Consider the following 20,059-nt stretch of genomic DNA (forward strand, 5'->3'; position numbering starts at 1 on the left):
ACTGTGGTGGCACCTCAATTATGGAACACCTTCTACTGGAAGCATGACAGGTGCTGATGCTTTGGCATCTCAACACCAGGTAAACACTTACCTGTTTTTGCAGGGTGCTATTACTAGTCTGAAAGGGACACAGGTGGCGCTGTGGGTTAAACCACAGAGCCTAGGACTTGCCGATCAGAAGGTCGGCGGTTCGAATCCCTGTGACGGGGTGAGCTCCCATTGCTCGGTCCCTGCTCTTGCCAACCTAGCAGTTCAAAAGCACGTCAAAGTGCAAGTAGATAAATAGGGACTGCTCCGGCGGGAAGGTAAACGGCGTTTCCGTGTGCTGCTCTGGTTCGCCAGAAGCGGCTTAGTCATGCTGGCCACATGACCCGGAAGCTGTCTGCGGACAAATGCCGGCTCCCTCGGCCTATAGAGCGAGATGAGTGCACAACCCCAGAGTCAGTCACGACTGGACCTAATGGTCAGGGATACCTTTATTATTAGTCTGCTGTTGCTGTGGGGAGTCATGAATGGCTCCACGAGAGTTTATAAATGATGTTATGAAGCATTGTACAAAAAAATGATAACAGCATCATTTTATTTAAGTCCACTAAGAATCCAAACTGAATGCAGACTTTCCACGGCCGTTTCCGCCGCCCCCCCCCCGCCCCCCAATGATCCTTAAAAATGTGACATATGGCTTTGAATTGTCCTCTGTTGGTAACAAAGCTTTACTAAACGTCCGCAATCTGTTTTAAAAGCAACTTGCTGAAGACAAACAGAGACAAACTGCTTTTGCTGAATTTTTAATTTTGCACATGTTGCATATTATAATGTTAGGAGGGAAAGCCGGGGGAAGAGAAGGAAATCTCAGAGGCTGAAAATATATATTGCATGAATATATACACACAGAGCAAAGTACATTTCCAAATGTTGGTTCATTAAATAAAACTTACAAGAGCACTTAAAATTTCTTCATACACATCTGCTTTCTTTGGAACACATACAGAAAAGAGTTTCTACTAAATCTTACAAAGATCACAGCCTTGACCCTTCACCGTATTAGGAAAGTGGTGAAGAAAATGTATTCATGGAAAATGAATTAAAACCAGGAACTAAAAAGTACCACTAGACAATCCAATACCTTGACTACCTGAGTAGGGGGTAGCTGAAGCCCTACATCAACATCATTTTGAAGTCTTATGTAAGATGTACTAAAGTCCCATTTGCACATTCTTAATCATGCAATCAGCTCTAAATGACACATGTGCAGCAGACCACAGACCTTCAGCCCCAATTCATGGAGAGTAGTAGAGCCAAGCCAACAGAGTTGTAAGAAAGGGGGTGAAGCCACTGAGCCCAGTCTCATTCCACCCCTCATGCAATTCTTATCAAATGTGTAGGCACATGTAAATAGGGCTCAGAGGCCTTGGTTTTCCTCCAGTTCTCCAAAATAAAAACAGTTCTTCTCTAATACATTTCCAGTGATACAATGATCTATGAATTATTTCCTATCCTCCTCCAAGTGATGCTTCATGGTCTTACTGTAAATTAAAATCGCCGTGAAAAACAACAAAAGCAATTAGAGTGGTACCTTGGTTCTCAAACATCTTGGTATTCAAACGCTTTGGTTCTCAAACATAGAAAACCCGGAAGTGTTCTGGTTTTCGAATGTTTTTCAGAAGCTGAACGTCCGATGTGGTTGTTGACTATTGTTTCCAGGGCACCTGCACCAACTAGAACCTGCACCTTGGTTTTCGAACATTTCAAAAGTCAAGCATACTTCCAGAACGGATTAGGTTTAGTGCTTATGTTTTTGATATTTGTGTTGTCATTTTTGAGGCTTTTTCAGTTAAATTGTTTTTGTGACTGTGTGGAATGCAGTTCAGCTACTGATTGATTGATTGATTGATTGATTGATTGTGTGACTGTGGGAATGGATAAAAGCCCCCCATCCAAACAATGACCATCATCAGTGCAGGTAAGGGGAAAAAATAATTTTATTTTTTTATAATCTACAATACTGTCTTATTTATTTTATAGTATAATACATTGATTATTGCTTTCATTTTATGGATCAATGGTCTTGTTAGATAGTAAAATTCATGTTAAATTGCTGTTTTGGGGGTTGTTTTTAAGAGTCTGGAATGGATCAATCCATTTTGCATTACTTTCTATGGGAAAGTGCACCTTGGTTTTGGAACACTTTGGTTTTGAAACAGACTTCCGGAACGGATTAGGTTTGAGAACCAAGGTACCACTGTACAATTCCAAATCCTTCTCCTGTAGCCAATCAAGAGTAGTAGATTTGGCTGTCTGGCAAGTCAGTGGAGCTAACGAGGAAGATCACAAATGCACAAGCCTATTACTACCACATCCAAGTGGTGCAATTTGGTTCTTTCTGATCTCATAGCAGACAGTGGTAAAGCATGACAGGGCATGTACGTCTGATCTTCAGAACTGCAATGATCATCTGATAACAGAGAAACTATGGTTAAGTTCATGTGTTTCTACTCATGGACTGTCCATTAAGGATTTGGTTTCTAGTCTGATACAGCAAATGTTTGTACAACAAAACAGCAAACCTTAAATAACACAACCTTGGCAGAAGGGGGGGGGGTGTGATGGCTTTCATACAATCAACATACAATATGAAATTCTTATTGGCAAGTACATGGACGGAATTCAACGTTATCATCACGCATGGCTTCCCATCATAAAAGGGAGACTAAGATAAAAAGGCGCTTCATAGACATACATCATTCCCTTCCATTTGCTAGTGAAAGTAAGGAGGGTTGTTAGGTCAAACAAAGCTACAACGTTTAGCTGACTAATCAGTTTGATTAAGAAGGTGCCCCTGAGCAATTAGGGTGGTAGATTTTTTAATAAACATATTTATCCTGCCATTCGCCCTGAGGAGCTCACACCCAGCATTCAAAGGGAGCAGCAGGGAGTAAAAAGTATGTTAAGAATTGAACCAGCCAGAAAGGGAAGCAGAAGGCAAGTCGGCATTCATTTTCTCCCTAACACACACACAAATTCTCTTCCAAAAAGGGATGAAAATCCACATCATCCACAATCTTACTTTATGTGAATATGAGCAACAGTTTAAAATCCTGGTTGCAGAAGAGCTAAATAATGCTTGTCATTGTTCCTTCTCCTCCACCCAGACCCCCAAATAAGACTTTTTTCCCCTTCAGTACTAATGTATGCAGATTTGGGTCAACTGAAAATAATACAACCAAGGGGTTTTTTGGTTTTTAATTGGGTGACAGCCCTGGCTGGTGTTAAAGAAGCCTCCACCAACCTGGTGCCCTTCAGGGGGTTTGGACAACTCCCACCAGTCAGGGGGAGTACAGCATACAAGGCTGTACAGTATTAGGGCACAGTTGCATTGCAAAGCTAAACAGGCTCAGCTGGCAGTTTAGGACACCCCAACCCCTATTATTGACTCTAATGAGGCTATTTTGCTATCCACTTTGGACTACAATTTTCACTTTGGACTACAATTTTCAGATATGAAAAGGAAACACCCATCATTGCTGTCCATTTTGTAGCGCCTAATTCAGGTGTCCTGGCTGTTTCTCCAAGTTGTCTAGAAACTCTTAGGTATCAGGTTTTTGTTGTTTTTTATATATGAAAAGACGAAATTTCTAGGCTTGATTTCCAATTGTTTTTCATGAGAACTATGCTTCCTTAAATTAAATCTGTTTACCTTTTCTGCTTCAGTATCTATCTGCCCCTCCTCCTTTCTATTTCTCTGCTTAAGGTCATACAGCTGTAGCCATATGAAGTTAGCTGAACTTAGGCTCCACAAAAATCAACGGAACAGAAGTCATTAACTTTTTTTAATGGGACCCAAGTTTAACTTACTTAGTTACAGCCTCCTGAAAGCTTGTTTCTTTTAAAAATGGCAAGAGAAAAATAAACTTGACTAGATGTCTTTCCATTGTACTTTGAACCAGATATTGCTGATTAAAGAGGACTGCATAAGATAAAGGGATCCTTTAGCAGCATTCTAAGCTTTCAAAACTAGATGGGCCAACAACTTCAGATTGTTGTGGAGTGGATTTGCTTAGCTGAAATACTATGTACTATAGCAGTCGTTCCCAACCTTCAGTCTCCAGATGTTGCTGGACTAAAAATCTCAATATCCCTGACCACTGGATTTGCTGACTGGGAGTTGGAGTCCAACAAGCCAAGCTGCGAAAGGCTATACTATAGTACACGATCAAATGCATATTTGTTTTGTGTGTTAATGTAATGCGCGCACACAGTATATACCATGAAACATACACACCTTGCCTTGAAGAATCATATTTATTTACATTTGTACTCTACCTCTAAAGTACTCAATACAGAACAACATGAGGCCACAACCAGATATTCAGCCCAAAGCTAAAGACTGTGGTGTATATAAGCATAATATTTCAAGAAAGTGTTACTATATGTTTGTTATGCAACACCATTTTTCACCACAATTCCTCTTACGCTGCCTTGTAATCCAGCACTAAATAAAGTGGTTATCCTACCATCCCACTATTTCGACCTCATCCATTGTTTTCCAGATTATGCAGCTCCTTCAGTCACAATCTAGCTATGGGCTTGTCTTATAGAAGACTAGAATTCATTATTGGGGGGAGTAGGCCTGTTCATCTTAAAGTTTGCAGCCATTAGCTAAGTTTTTATATAGGACTTGCTCAAGGTCTCTATACTGTTTTTACAACTCCTCACTAACTCAGTGAAATAATGTAATTGGGCAGTATTTGCCCAGTGTAGTGTAATACACCTGAACAAATTGCTGGTGCTGTGTATGTTTGTGCGTGTGTTTAAGTGTACGTGTAACCCTCTAATTTTCACCTAAAATTATAGTTTGCATCAGTGATGACCAACCTTTTTGGCAAGTGCACCACAAGTTGCCAGAAGTGAAGCCAAAGGATGCACGGCACTCTAGTGCCACTGCAACACAATGCTCGGGGCAGGGGGGGTTGTTGTTATTATACCAGGCCAGCTGGATCCTGTTGCATACCACAAATCTCCCCTACACTTGCTACTTCTCGCACCAGTGCAACATATGTTTTGAAAAACGCTTGACAATAATTCACACCCAGTCCTAATCAGTGGCTCAGGTAGAGCGATTTACTTGGCATATTGTGCCAGTGCTATGTACCTGCAACAGCTGCTTCAGATCATTGTTTCTGATGCTGTACCAAGGCTGATACAACTCATTGTTGGTCCAGTTTTGATTGGGCACTTAGCAAACGTATATTAACAATACCCCATTTCGGTTGTACTTCATTTCCACTACCTTCCCCTTTCCAGATATATAATTTTTTTACAGGATATATTTTTAGTAACACTGAAATCTGCCCCTGGAAAGTGAAAACTCAATAATATCCAAAGATCTCTTACGACGGGCTTGCATTGTTCCCCTGTGTTCCCTCACTTAACTGCAGGACTGCTCCATGAGCTGCAAAATTAAAGTTGCTCAAAAATGGGCACATATCCAGACTCTGGAAAATACTGTAGAACCAAGCAGAGGTGGGTCAATTTGAAATAGCCAGAGCTGAACTGAAAACACCACAACAGACACCTATCCCACTGTGGAATGGCAACTTGCAAACAACACTGTGTCCCATGAAACTGTAGGCACTTTTTGCAGAAGTTGGCAAAGAGAAGGAGAATTGCTTGGGAAAGCATTGGCACCAGAGGTCAGCCTTCATGTCTTCTCCATCACATACAAGATGCAGGTCTTCACAGCCAATAGGGTGAAAAGCTTTAGGTTGTTGGCGGGTCATGTTTCTTTTTCTTGCCACGGCACGATTTGCAGACACAACAGATGATGCACGGTGAGGCTAGGAGCAGCAAGGGAGATGTTACCAGGGCTATGATACCCAGGCCCACAAGGATCCCAACAACCTGGAAAAAAGCAGGAGAAATGTGATAAGGAACAGGAAAGCTGTGTATGAGCAGATGGAAATCCTGATATAGACTCAAGCTTGGGTCACCTGCATTACCTGCGTTCTGTTCCACATAACTGAGGCACGGGAATGACCCAGTTTGTTTCGGCACGGGCCTTTGTCATAATGCCTTAGGAAGATATCGTTCTGAAAGCAGAAAGAAAAGAGTGTGTTTAGTAGTTGGCACGAATACATTGGGCCTGCCTTGAAATAGGTGCCCAGGTGGCAATGCAGCAGCGCAAAGTCTGGTGGGTATTTTTGGCTTTCAAGACTTTTCTTCCAGCACTACACTGATGCAAATGGGAATTTCTCAAGTACAATTGCCACAGAAAATTTGACACCTCTTGCTCTTCTACAAAATGTATGCTTTACAGAAAGGGAGACATGTGAGCGGACATGGAAAAACACACCCACAAATGTGGAAAGTCAGCTAGTGAAAGTGAACACAAAGGAGTCATCAGCATTTGCAAACCCACTTAATGTGATCAAATGTTGCAGTACAAGAGAGTTACATCTATAACTTTGAGGCATGCCAAAAAAAGAGGGAGGGTGAAACCAGATTTGTGATCATGAAAAATGAAAATTATGTGAAGGCCAGTAACACTACTCTCCAGAATTGCAACATTTGAACCCAACTTTTATAGGGGGGGGGGCAGTAGCGGGGGGGGGGGGACAGGAACAATCAGGGACAGATTAAGTGATGAATGGAGATTCCTCACTAAATCAGCAACTTTTTCAATTGACAGTTTCTTCCAAAACGTATCATGCAGTATCTATTTATTGCTACTATAAGCAAGGCAAACATATTAGCACAGTACCCCTTTGATGCCATTAAGAGACACTCCCTGTTGAGTGCACATGTTCTGTTTAAGCGACAGCTACTATGTGACAGAGGACAGCCTGCGGCTCAATAAGATAATGGGCAATGATAGCTCATCAACCAATAACTTAGACAGGTAGAATTTCTGGTGGTAGCTGCAATTTCCACAGTAGCAGAACAAGTGAATCTAACCTCAGTTAGAGAGAGATTTACTCAAGTAAAGATGAGGACAGGGTAAAACCAAATTGCTAGGGGAGCAAGAGAAGGGGAAGTCTATGGCCTTTGAGCCCCATCTGCAGAATTTGCATAGACATCTAAATGGGCAACCTGAGAATCAGGACTGGGTGAATCTTTGATCTGATATAGCAATGCTCTTTTAAAATTCTTACTTGCCAATGAGGTGTTTCCCTCCCCTAGTTACAAGCCATTTTAAAGGAACTAGCCCACCCCAAAGCCCTTGGCACAGGTCACTTACATCCAGATTTTGCAGACAGTACCAGCAGAACGTGTGCTTGCAGTTCTTACACATCATTTGAGCACAGCCTTCATTCCTCTCAATATGGATTCGGCAAACCGGGCACTGCTTAATTGGAGCTTCTGTGGTGGTTTTGATAAGTACTCTAGAAAAGTAGAGGGGGGAAACCCTGTGAAAAATGGTAGTTCAACAAAGGACAGTAATCTGGAGAGACCTGTCAGAAGTAAGCGTGGACCAATGGTACCAAATAGTATGGGAAACAGCCTTACTAGAAAAATTAACCAATAAACTGAAACTGACATGGGGACAAATATGGCTCCCCTTTATCACACACACAGCCCAACAAGACAACGACAAAAATCCACCAACAGCATACAAATCAATATGGCTAACCTGATCCAAAACACCCACCCACCCCACTCACACATGAAAACAAAGATCACCCTAGGCCAAGCCCAACCTCTCTCACCACCAAAGGAACATAAGTGAACAGCAGAGAACCTGCAGAAGCAACGCTGACACCAAACCCTACATATAGTAAAATAGAAACATTGCCAACCGACCCCACCCCTACCCATCTTCCCCCCTCCGGCTCTTTCCCCCTTTTCTTCCTAATGTCTCAACAAATGAAACTGATTTGTAAAAATGTTACCGGGGGGGGGGGAATACGAGATACATTGCACACACTTTTGTAAATCAAGAAAATGTTTAATAATAAATAATAATAATAATAATAATAATAATAATAATAATAATAATACAAAGGATAGTAATAGTTCCATGATTATTTCACTGTCGTTCATGTTGTGGCATCTGGGCAAGTAGCACATAGAGCATCCTTAATCCATGTAGATACACATGCATGTGCAACATTACCATGGCATCAGACATCAGTATACTTGGGGACAGCTAGCACTATAACTAAGCCACTGCACCTGGGTCACAGCCACACAAAACATTTAAAGCACTCTTATCACTTTAACAGTCATGGATTCCCCCAAAGAATCTTGGGAACTGTAGTTTGTTAAGGGTGCTAGGAACAGTAGCTCTGTGAAGGGTAAACTACAGTTCCCAGGATTCTTTGGTGGAAACCATGACTGTTTAAAGTGGCGCAAGAGTGCTTTCAAAGCACGGTGCAGGTATGTTCTGGCAATCTACTGAAAATGCTTCCCTACCCCTGACAACTGGCAATGAATTAATTCTACACCTACAAATTTCAACTAAAGGAAAGCTGAAATTACTGCGATTACGATATGGAAGATTTGCAGCACCTCAGCAAATCCTTCTCTTACCCTTGCTCACTTGGTGCCACAATAAGATGGTTTTCCAGGCATAGCTTCTCCACATGCCAAGGCTCTTTGCATGACGAACAGAACGTCAAGTAGCAAGCCTGACATTTTACAGGCACGGGTAGTCCAGATTCACTTGGTTCAATTTGGCACACGGACTGACAGTCAGCAGAAGGACACCAGGTTCTCAGGGGATCCAAATGCACTTCTAAATAATGTTTATTAGAAATCCAAAAACACAACATTTTTAATTATGTACTTCGTTTGCCATTTGTTGATTCATATTCAGCCTCCACTGTCACTGGCTTCAGAAACCAATTCACTGTACTGTGATCAATAGTATCTGACAAACCTCTTTATAAACCACAAAATGTCAAATTCTGAAGGCTTTGGTGGGGGCATATAAAACCTTTCAGCATCACAGCCAATTTTAAAAATGAAAATATTCTTAAAGTTTTTTTAAAAATCAGGGGGAGGGGGTTGAGTAGGGAGACACACAAAAATATTTTAGTATCATAGCAGCAGGCCTATAGGAGCAGCAAGGTTTTTTTAAAAAAAACAAAACCAAATTTTATATAGAAAAAACATGAGGGGGCACCATCATAGTGGAGGATCCACTTTTCTCAACAAAGGCAAATTGGAGGAGAGGAGTTCTTGGACAGTCACAAAAAAAACTTGAGGAGGGCCTAGATGCAGCCAATGGTCTGTGAGCCACATCTGTGATAAAAGTATGAGGGCATCATAATTGATAACATTCACCAGGTATTTTATTGCTTTCTTTTTCAGTGCAGAAGGCATTGGCTGTGTTCATATTCCTGCACTTCCTTTTTTTAAAAAGGCATTTTTTTAGTCTAATAAGTCCTTCAACCTATTATTCAAGCTGTTTGGTGAGTTTAATTATACATGTATATCTGGTATTAACCCCCCTAAATCAATGTAAAAGCCACACCTCTTTCAAATTTCAATCGCTGGTATAACTGAAATTGATCAGCAGGTACCAACCTGGAGATCTGAAAGAAAGAAGACAAGATGTTAAAATGGAACGTGGGGGATTAACTAATCCTAAAAATGAGTCAAACGAGAATGTCTGATGACATTTGCTTCCATTATTTCTCCCATGGTCCGTAAGTTCAGAGAGGGGGAAAGAGAGAAAGCAATCACAACAAGGCTTCAATTTTGAGTTCAAGATCATTTGGCAATTTAAGAGGGACACAAATGTTAAAAAGTAAACTGCCAAACCCAAAACTGGTTAGTATTTACAAGAACTCAGCTGCAAACAATATTCTATTCTGCTGAAACAAATATGAGTAAGCTTAGAAATTTCGGGTACAATTCATCATACAACTGCCGGCATAGTGTGAAATGAATAATTAGTGGTGTTAACTTGTTGGAGCTGCTTTGGGCTATGCTGATCAGGCATCCACACCAAGTTTGGCATCAGTGGCAATGCAATGAAATGCTCAAAAATCACACACACAAAACCCACCTTCCAATGAATTGTGTGTTTTTTTATTGTTGTCATATCATCACTGAAACCACTTTTCAACCCATTGTGATAAAACCTTTATTCAAATACCCAGATTTGACACAGAGTAAATTAGAATTAAGGTTCTCCAAATAAAAAGCACTTTCTTTGAATTTTACTGCCAAGTTTACAGTCTCTTGCCACTACTATATAGATTCACACCACTCAGTACATCCAGGGCAATCTCAGGTTTGCAGTGTTCCTCATTCAATTGCACAAACTTTGAATTCACAAGCAACTTTGATAATAATGGACCAATACCAATAAAAATAGACTACAGGGAGAACAGGAAACAAAACAAAATGAAAATAAATAATATGAAGACAGTATGACTCACTAGATCATGGGATAATAAACTGAACATGAACCAACGATATGATGCTGTAGCAGAAAAAGTTGGTGTTTATATTACTTAATAAGTTTGTGTTGATATTTTTAAATTATTTGGAAAGTACTTGTACCATTGTATTTAATTCCAGATAGCCAGTCTAGCTCATATTTCAAATGCTGAATAATTTTTCAGAAGACAATTCACAAAAAGATGCCAGTAAGAAATTCAGGAAAGGTTTACAACTTTGGTTTTTTAATAAAGAAAAATTGCAAGAACAGATTAGGCTACAGGGAAATTTGCACTTTTCAAATATTTAAAAAGGATGTAAAAAAAAAAAAAAAGGAAGGAAACATATGCCAGGCATTCTTTATGAACAACCATGTTCTACATATTGACCTAAAAGAGCACCTTCCCCAATATACTGTAAACCATCTCAGACCCTACAAATGGCATGTGAGACCATGTTGGTGGTGCCACCTTCAAGGGCTATCTGGTTAGTGTTGTCTCATGCCAGGGCCTGTTTAGTGGTGGTTCACCATTTATGGAATGCCCTCCCTGGTGAAATGTGCCTTTCTCCATCATTAATGAAAACATACCCGTTTATCCAGGCATCTGATCAATGGACATTGTTCCTGGCAACCCTGAGATCCTTAAAGTGAGAGCATGCTTTTATAATGTGTTTAACTGCAACTGTTTTTAGAACACCTTTCTTTTTTAAAAAAAGGGCGAGATGTGTTTCCCACCCCAGGCTCCTTCAAGAGGAAGTGAAGGATATAAATTCAATAAATAAATAAATAAATAGTTGTGGAACGTCTGTAGGATCTCTCCCGTATCTAAGGTACTAGGTTTATGGCTGAACAGCCATAGAAGAACAGCATGCACAAAAGAGACCTATTTTTTCTCCTCTTGTCCTAAGATGAACCCGAATGATTCCTTTTAGGACACTGATTAGCTCATAACTGCTAGATACACTGAATTAAGCAGAGAATCTTGGCACATCATAAATCACTTCAATGGAGGGTTACAGATTGCTGTAAGGCAATAGCAGGATAAACAACTCTGATCCAATCCTGTTTGCTGCTCATAACCCTGCACGTCTGAAACACAACCACCCAGTTCCCTATGTCAATGATGCCGCCACCAGGTCTTGGAGATGGAAATAAACCAAGAGCAGTCACCAAAAACAACTAGATCGTCGGATCCAGTCATGTTGTTTCTTCAAACCCTTGACTCGGTTTACCAGCCATCAGTCAAGATGGTGGTGGAACAGTCACTCTTTCTCAGGTCATTCTATCTTTCATTAATTTGTCAGATGCAACATGTTAACTGTCATAAACGAACTGGGGGAGGAGAAGCAATGAAAGGTGTGGGTGGCTTTCTGCTAGTTCAATTACTAGTGCATATCATTGCAGCTGAAAAATATAGCATATGAAAAGCCAAACTATTAAAATAAACTTAATAACTCAAAAATGCCAAAGGAGTCACAAGAAATCCCTTGTGTAGTCAGCAGTAGGGATGGATGAATCTGTCAATTTCAGTTTTCCCTTTTTTCCTAGTCTTTTTCCACATCCGTTTGCATTTTTTAAAAATAAAATAATGAAAATTCATCAGCATTTTAGTGCTGATCACTTCAAACATAAACATTTGTATGCCATTTTGCTTAATATATACAGCTTTGCAAAGCAACTTTCTGTAATATAATGCATTTTATGTTATTTTGCTAATCTATGGATTTTTATGCACACTCTGCCCCAGTACATGCATTTTGGCATGCATTGCTTGGCTGGAGAACCACATTGCAAAATTTGGTGCAGTACAAATGCCCTGGCAGTAGCCCTGAATTGGCTCTGCTGGTGCGTTTGCACTGCGCTGAGTTCTCAGACACCTTCCCCCTCTCCCTCTTGATAAGCAACAGTGACCCATGTGAAGGGAAGCCAGCACAGCAGCTCTGCTGCAGAGGAACACAAGCAAAGAGGAACATTATCAACATATACAGAAGCTGGCAGTTCCACACCTGGGACACAGCCACAAAGAAAACCCTCTCACATGTTACTCTTAATGCAGCTCAGTAAGAGTCTTCCTGCTCCATTAACCTATTCAGCTACTAATACAGATAAGTTAGCTTATCAATACCTACTTTCTGAGTGTACTCTAATAGTGTACATTGTATGACAAACATAACTGTCTTACAAAAGCTAGTAAATGTTAGCTAGTAAATGTTCTGGGACAAAAATAGTACCATGCATCTTTTATTGCAGCAAGTTTAAAACAATAATTTCTCAAGTCTTTTTAGCTTGTCATGTATATATGGTCTATGGATAATTCACCTAGTCCATGCTGTAGATATTTAAGTGCCAGTAATGTTGCATACCACATAATGGAAGATGGTTTCAGGGAACACATTTCTATAAATCAAGAGCACAGATTTAATTTATATTCCCTCCAATATCCCCACTACTTTTGGCTTCCATAGCATGTCACATTATTACAGCCCCTATTCTAACAAAAGCCTGTGCATTATATCCATCATAAAATATTCATTTGTTCCATTAAAGAACTCCCTTGCCACTTAGAACAAGACTTTATGGGTTTTTATTAAAAACAGCAATGTATGCGGAGAGAAATGAAATGATTATATATTCAAAAGTAAACATATTTGGCCAATGTTCAAAAAAACAAAACAAACAAATCCCGAACATTTAATGGAATTTAGGAGGACTACCATGCGAGAGACTGTTGTGTTGACAAGAAAGCATGTACCACAACTTTATAGTTTCAAATTTAATTTGTGAAATGCAGTACTCTGAAACACAAACACTTATAGACTACCTCCTCCTATAAAACAATTTATTTTAAAAGATTCCATTTGTGGCTCTTTGATGCCATCTACGAATCACTATGCAACTCACTCCAATGGCAAATTGTGGCCAAGGCTGAACATCTTTTTGAAACATGCTGATGAGGCCACCTTCTTGGACTGACTTTTAGGACTCAGTGTTAAGTCAGGATAGAAAGATGGGGGAAATAAACAGATTTAATTACATTTTTACTCTGCTAAGAGACAGTGGCTTGTTTGTGCCCACGTTGTCTTTTTCTTTTTTTACACGATGGGAACTTGCTTCCATTACTGACATGCAGTTATGTTTATATATATATATATACACCAAACTAAGCAAATCCTCAGTGCACAGGGTGATCCTATGCGATTGCACACACACACATGAATATGAGATCCTTTTTACAAACAGCAGATAAATTAATTCGATTCTTCAAGTATCTCCTCCATACATGCACAGTGTACAGAACGTTTTCTACATCTCGTCATTCTCCTCCTGAAGTTGCCTAGACAACCTTGTTTGCCATGAATAAGGTTAGCTTCATTTCAATTACAGATTCCTCCCAGGCAAGGAATCAATATGCCTCATAACGATATATCTTCAGACAGAGCAAATGTCAGGAAATCATCTTGGCAAACAACAGCAAAGAGTTTTTTTGTCAGATTCTCAGCCTTACATCAAGCCTCCATCATACAATGCCATGATCTTCTTAGATTAGAACTGGTTACAACATCAGCATCAGAGTAAGCTACAAGTTTCTCACCCTTGGTTTAAGGGGATAAGTAAGGGTGTGCTCACCAAAACTCACCATTAAGAGGCCTTAAGGAGTTGAGCACATTGGCCAGTTGCCAATTGGGAATGGTCAATAGCCACCCAGGTTATAGGTAGTTTGAATTCCCCCTTCCAATCATTCCTTGCTTTGGGTTACTCTTCCTCTCTAGGTTACCCAAAATGTGGGTTGCATTAACTTACCTGCTATCTGTAGGTGGGCTATTAGTAACATCACCATGTCCTTGTATGTAATAGAAGCTTTGGCCCTTTTAAGTGAGACTTGTTTGGGACTCCCATTCTTTGTTGCCAATTTATTCTGGCACAGATAGTGGGTGCTTACCACTGGTAACAGATCCATGATGGGAAAACAGGTGATGAGTCCAGAAATTCCAATGATTTTCAGTACACTTATGAGTTTGTATTCACCGTAGCCCAGCAAATAGCCCAACAATAGAAACAGCTTAAAAGGACATACATATCTCACTTTTAAGTTAATATCAGGACTCAGTTTGGAACAATATATGCCAAGAATCATTGGCTAACTCCTGGTAGGAGGTGGAAGCCTGACCCAGACTATTAAGGTCATGGTTCTGGTTTTGTTTTTTTAATATACTCAAGGACAGATTAGCTTGGAAATGTAATCAGAACTCTGTTGGCAAAGCAATAGGCAGCAATAGGAAGGGCTGTGAAGTTGCCCTATATGTTAATCAAGAGAGGCATCAGGTTGTTAAAACTTTAATGCAATTAAGATCACTTCTTCTCCTTGCTCCTATTCTGTTCAGGAGATATTATTCCTTACATGCTCAGTGAAAATCATAAATATATAATGAATAATCACCCTGAACAGAATTTAGTGCATTCCATCATTCATGGACCATTAAATACATTCTTCGTTGTTTATTCATTCAATTCTTTGCCCCTCAGAGTACAGAGGAAAACATTAATGGCCCATTAATGCATACCCTCATGTGCCCTCTTGCTTAGCTAATTGAAATGGATCTTTAGATTTCAGAAGCTTTATGAACATTACTATCATATTCCAGTGTTGCTTTGTGTTTTCCGTGCAAACTTTGAAGTCACACACTCAAGACAAAACATTAAAGTGAAAGCTTATGAATAATCCAGGCTCATGTTATCCGAGCAAAAGACCAAGTGGCCTTACCCACACGTATTTGCCAATTATGAAATCCAAGTTGAATACCTGACTCGCACCATTTTCAAATGTAGCCTTAAAAATCATACGAATCTTGTGGGAAATCGCAGGTCCCTCTCTTGTGTGGCATACATTCTGGTGAATTAGGTACTTTCATAGATGTGGTGAAAAATGTGAGGTGACCACCACTGGAAAGAATTCATAGTTGTACCTGTGATAAAGTGGTCACATGCTAGTTTCACCACAAACACTTGTTTAACAGACTCTGGCAGTGTTGCAGCTGTGCATGTTACTTGTAGTTCACCTTACAAGTTGTTGTTGTGGCAAATGTTCCTTCTAGCATTGAGGAGGAAGTGCTGGGATGTCATGGTGGAGGCACAGATGGAGAAAGGGGAGGACAGAGAGGAAGGGCAGGGCAGGTAAAGGAGCAGACTGCAAAATGCTTGAAGACATTACGTGAACAGGGATCATGGAGTCTAGTCTACAAAAGCTTAGGCTATAATAAGTTCGGTAGTAAAGGTACACCAATGCTCATGTTTTTACCTCTAATTTCACCTGCTGTTTGTCCAGCCTTTCTTCAGAAATCTTGCCAGTATAAAGTAAGTAGCTTGTGTCCCAACCAACCAACCAACACACACACACACACACAAACACCATTATATGTATACATAAGTACCATCACTTCTCTCCTGAAAACTATTAGCTTCTAATTTCTATTCACACTTGCCCCCAGTTCACAATTTAAGCAGCAAGTGACATGTGTAAAACTCTCTACGATTTGTGTTTTACAACCTGGAATGCCATACATATTCCAACATTCATTTTCTAAAGGAGGGCTGGTGACATTCAGATTGGGGATGTTCTGGCTTTTAAGCAGACAATTTGGAGACCGCCTGGATGCCAAGTAAACATTTCCCCAGGAAAGGAAAAACAAGAAGAAAACCATCTGCTTGTTTCTAGTTTCTCCTGTCAAGTGGGCCTCCTGCCAAGTAGTCATTAGAGTAATTAAGGGGAGGAAACATTCTAATGTATTCATTATGTAAATGAACAAAGAATATTAGAAAGAAAAAGAAGTGACAAATGGAGATACCTCAGTTTCTTGCACAGTCCCATGGTTGAGGCACATCATGTCTGGACAAGTGATGGGAGAACCACACCCCTCACGAATAGCCAGCTGCATATACTGTTTCAGGCACTAAAAGAAGAAGAAAGGGGAGAAAACATAAGTTACAAACTGTATCTTAACTAACAGTGTGCCTTCACTTCTTTAATTGGCTCTCTTTGAGCTTCAGTACTCCAATAACTGCAACTGCAATTGCAAAGCAAAGATTAAACAACTGAAGCACACAGGCTCAGAGTCAGCAACCAGGCCCAACAAACATACATGAGACCAGCGTGTGGGTCAAAACTGACTGCAACTTTATTGGTTACAGATATATCAGTTTGGCACCGCCCAGAGCAAGGATCTGTTGGACAGAAAGTCTTGCTGGCTGATGACAGGCCCAGCCTGCCCGCTGGACCTACTCCCAGGAAGCAGCTGCCAGACTCTTGATACCAGTGCCGTGAGCATGCAACAGCCTGCCCCAGTCCCCCAAGCTAGAACCTAAACATTCAGGTGCCACCCCAAGACCCCTTATGGGGATTGCCTTGCTATCTATTGATCCTGCCCTATGCTCTCCCTGGCCACAAATGAACAAATGAAATCAAATCATGTACCCCTGACATGAGGAAGGGGGGAAACCTGACCACCAAAGGCCAATTGTGATGTGCAATCATTCTCAGTCCTGTTAACCAGCGACCAATGGGAGTTCACAGCGGGAACCATTGGCCCGCAAGAACCATTAAAGCTAAGGGAGTGGTAGGAAGGGAGAGACCACACTGGCAATGCACTGCCAACATTGCAGACTGTGTGGTCTTACAATAGGCCAGCTGCGGACCAGGGTAGAAGTGCTCCCTCTCAAGTGCTTGTCCGGTCCACACTCATCAGGACTCTGAATCAGGGGCGTAGCATGGGGGGTGCCAGGAGGGCCGTGTCCCCATGCACACAATGTTTGAGGGGGCATGAACTAGGTGCCCCCAAGCAGGCAGCTGCAGCATGGCCCGGCCCAGTACTCCTCTCCACCCGCCAAGGGCCGTATTGGCCGGGCAGGTGGCTCGGCGAGCCCCCGTTTTACTCCGGTGGGAGTGGGGTTGTTTCATTGACTTCTTCCTTCATACAAGCTCAGTTTCTGCTCAGACAAAGGGAATGGAAATAGCAAATTAGAAGGTGGAGTCAAAATTGCACAATGTGAATTGACCCACCACATGGAAATGCCCACAACTAGGGGCAGGAAGCAGCAGTTTTGTAAACTAAAATACAAACACAAATGCGGACGCGTGTTCTAAGATCAAATTCAAATGGGGGAACAGTGGATCTGGAGCAAGATGTCTGCTCACCTGTGGATGAGCCCTTGAAAAGTGCTTAACCCTTTCCTTGCTAGCTGTTTTCTGTCCAGAAATCCACCCCACTCTCCAAGCTGTGTTTTCTTTGGTGGGGTTCCAAGTTCACGTTTACACGAATTATTATGCATCTGGAATACTACAAGCAGGAAGGGAAAGCAATTGGGCAGCTACTTAAGAGTGTGAAGAATGGCTGTCAAGGAAAGAGTTAAGACACATATTGTTGCCACTTCTGCTCAAAATTTCATTACAGCAAGCCTTGGGAATTCACGTGTGTGTAACTCTATAGTTTGCCAGTCAAGAAGTTTGTTCTGATCTCACGTTGCTAGGTAATGGCTCAATGAAGCACTTGCGCTCCTCTCACTGCAAGGCCACGCCATTATTCAAGACCACTTATGGATAATCTCTCCCCACATCCACAAGCAAAGGAAGCTGATCACAGTACAGCACATGGCTTTTCCCAAGAACGCCCAGCCCTCCTTATTCAACGTGTTTCATTTCACCTTCTCTCCTTCAATACTTTAAAAGGTTTCCAGCTGACTAATTGCAACCCTTATTATTTGGAAAGCAAATGACAAAACAAAAAATATGACCAATTTTAGATTTTAACCAGGAAAGGCAGAGGGAGTTTGAATAAAACATAGGCCAAGAATAGAAAATCAATACATGCTATAAACAAATATCCTAGGGTGTCTAGCGTTGTATGTTACAAAAGCACATTATTGTAATCCAAAGCACATTATTTTAAATCAAAGTCAATCAAGCTGATATTTGCATATTTGACAGAAGGGATCTTCTGATAACCAGAACTTGAAACAAGAATTTTGATCTCACCTGCAAACTTCATCTTCCAGCTTAGCCAAAAACACGCCAGCGGTGTGAGATTCCAGGAGTGCCAGACGCACTTTAAACCAGAGTCTGTGTTTCCTCTGGGACAATAAGACACAACAGAGACTGTGGTGTCTTTATGCTATATGGTTTATTTACACATGTATACAACTTTAAGCGTACAATGGAGGGGTCCACAGCATTCTTGCCAAATAGATTCTGTCCCTCTTATACACACAGCATTGCTTCCAAGAACAGACATCAGTATCTCTCTCTCTGGCACACTGCTTACTAACCCCCAGATTCATATCAGTATTCATTATGCTAAATATAATTCTGTAAAATGGTGGTTTTAAATACATAGCGTATGCACAGGGAGTTGTGAGGTGACCAGGAGGCGCTGGTCTGATTTGTAGGCATTTCTAAAGCATGTTTTAGCACTATATGGATGTCAGCATGCATGTGCAATAGCTACTTCACTCCCACCTGCAGTCGGGAAGAGCCTTCTGTCAAATTTACTTTTTGTTTCAAAGCCTCTGGGCTTAGCATAGTGTGCAAACCAGGAATTCTGGCTTACAACAAGCTATGGTTAGCTGCTAAACAAGCGAACTTCAAACCCTGGGTTGTGAAATTTACTTGTTTAGCAACTAACCATTGTTTGTAAAAAGGATTCCCAACTCATTTGTAAACAAGGCTAAGTAAAGATTATTTTAAACTGCAAGAGAACTCAGCAAAAGACCTCCCAGGGACATGTGAGGAGGGGGGCTGCACTTCAACAATTTGGTCAGGTTCACTGAACTATCACACTGTAAAGGCTAAAAGTGGATGCCCTCCCCTGCTAGATTGAGTATCGACTGACAGTGCAGAGGCCACACCTTCTATTTTTCAAATGATTTTTCATCACTAGGTCCTTCATTGGTAGACTGTACATGGAAAGACCACAAGGAGCTTTTCTTCCTTCTTATAGCCTAATAGCCCCACTCCTACAGAGACGGCATGAAAGAAGAATTTTCCTTTGTTTGTGAACACACACAAGTTAATCAAAGATAGCTATCTAGGTAAGTAACAATTAAATTAACTTCTGGAAGCACACTGGGCAAAATTCAATTTTATTTTTTTTTAAAAGTCTTGAAAACACACCTTTCCACTAGTATCGTCTTGTGCCAGCATATAATGGGTGTGCTCCTTATACTTGTTACTAATGCACATTTCCAAGTTAAAGTCGTATTACAAATGAGAGGTTATATTTTTAAAAACAAAGTCTAAGCTCAAGCTACCCAAATGTGGCAATTGACTACCTGTAACAAAGTGAGGGGGTGGGAGAGAGAATTTGGGATACCGTAAGCCTTATTAATGGGACACGGGTGGCGCTGTGGGTAAAAGCCTCAGCGCCTAGGGCTTGCCGATCGAAAGGTCGGCGGTTCGAATCCCCGCGGCGGGGTGCGCTCCTGTTGTTCGGTCCCAGCGCCTGCCAACCTAGCAGTTCAAAAGCACTCCCGGGTGCAAGTAGATAAATAGGGACCGCTTACTAGCGGGAAGGTAAACGGCGTTTCCGTGTGCGGCTCTGGCTCACCAGAGCAGCGATGTCACGCTGGCCACGTGACCCGGAAGTGTCTCCGGACAGCGCTGGCCCCCGGCCTCTTAAGTGA

General features: G+C 41.2%; 1 protein-coding gene and 1 long non-coding RNA gene across 6 annotated transcripts in view; both read right to left on the reverse strand.

Moving 5' to 3' along the window:
• Positions 1 to 772: 772 nt before the first annotated feature.
• LOC310681724 overlaps positions 773 to 20,059 on the reverse strand; it is a 122,865-nt gene continuing 103,578 nt past the window's right edge. Inside the window, exon 2 of the long non-coding RNA XR_014513553.1 lies at positions 773 to 3,136. This is a non-coding gene — a long non-coding RNA (uncharacterized lncRNA). The remainder of the gene's footprint in view (positions 3,137 to 20,059) is intronic.
• Positions 773 to 20,059, reverse strand: part of RNF144B (ring finger protein 144B) — a 71,726-nt gene continuing 52,439 nt past the window's right edge. For all 5 annotated transcript variants that reach the window (XM_083449614.1, XM_083449611.1, XM_083449613.1 and 2 more), the window contains 6 exons: positions 16,234 to 16,338; positions 9,476 to 9,536; positions 8,530 to 8,734; positions 7,238 to 7,382; positions 6,000 to 6,089; positions 773 to 5,901 (listed from right to left, as the gene is read on the reverse strand). In XM_083449614.1, coding sequence (XP_083305740.1) covers positions 5,761 to 5,901; positions 6,000 to 6,089; positions 7,238 to 7,382; positions 8,530 to 8,734; positions 9,476 to 9,536; positions 16,234 to 16,338 — 747 coding nt within the window. In that variant the 3' untranslated portion in view covers positions 773 to 5,760. The remainder of the gene's footprint in view (positions 5,902 to 5,999; positions 6,090 to 7,237; positions 7,383 to 8,529; positions 8,735 to 9,475; positions 9,537 to 16,233; positions 16,339 to 20,059) is intronic.

The sequence above is a fragment of the Podarcis tiliguerta genome (assembly GCF_965153285.1).
Source record: "Podarcis tiliguerta genome assembly, chromosome: 7".
NCBI classification, from domain to species: Eukaryota; Metazoa; Chordata; class Lepidosauria; order Squamata; family Lacertidae; genus Podarcis; species Podarcis tiliguerta.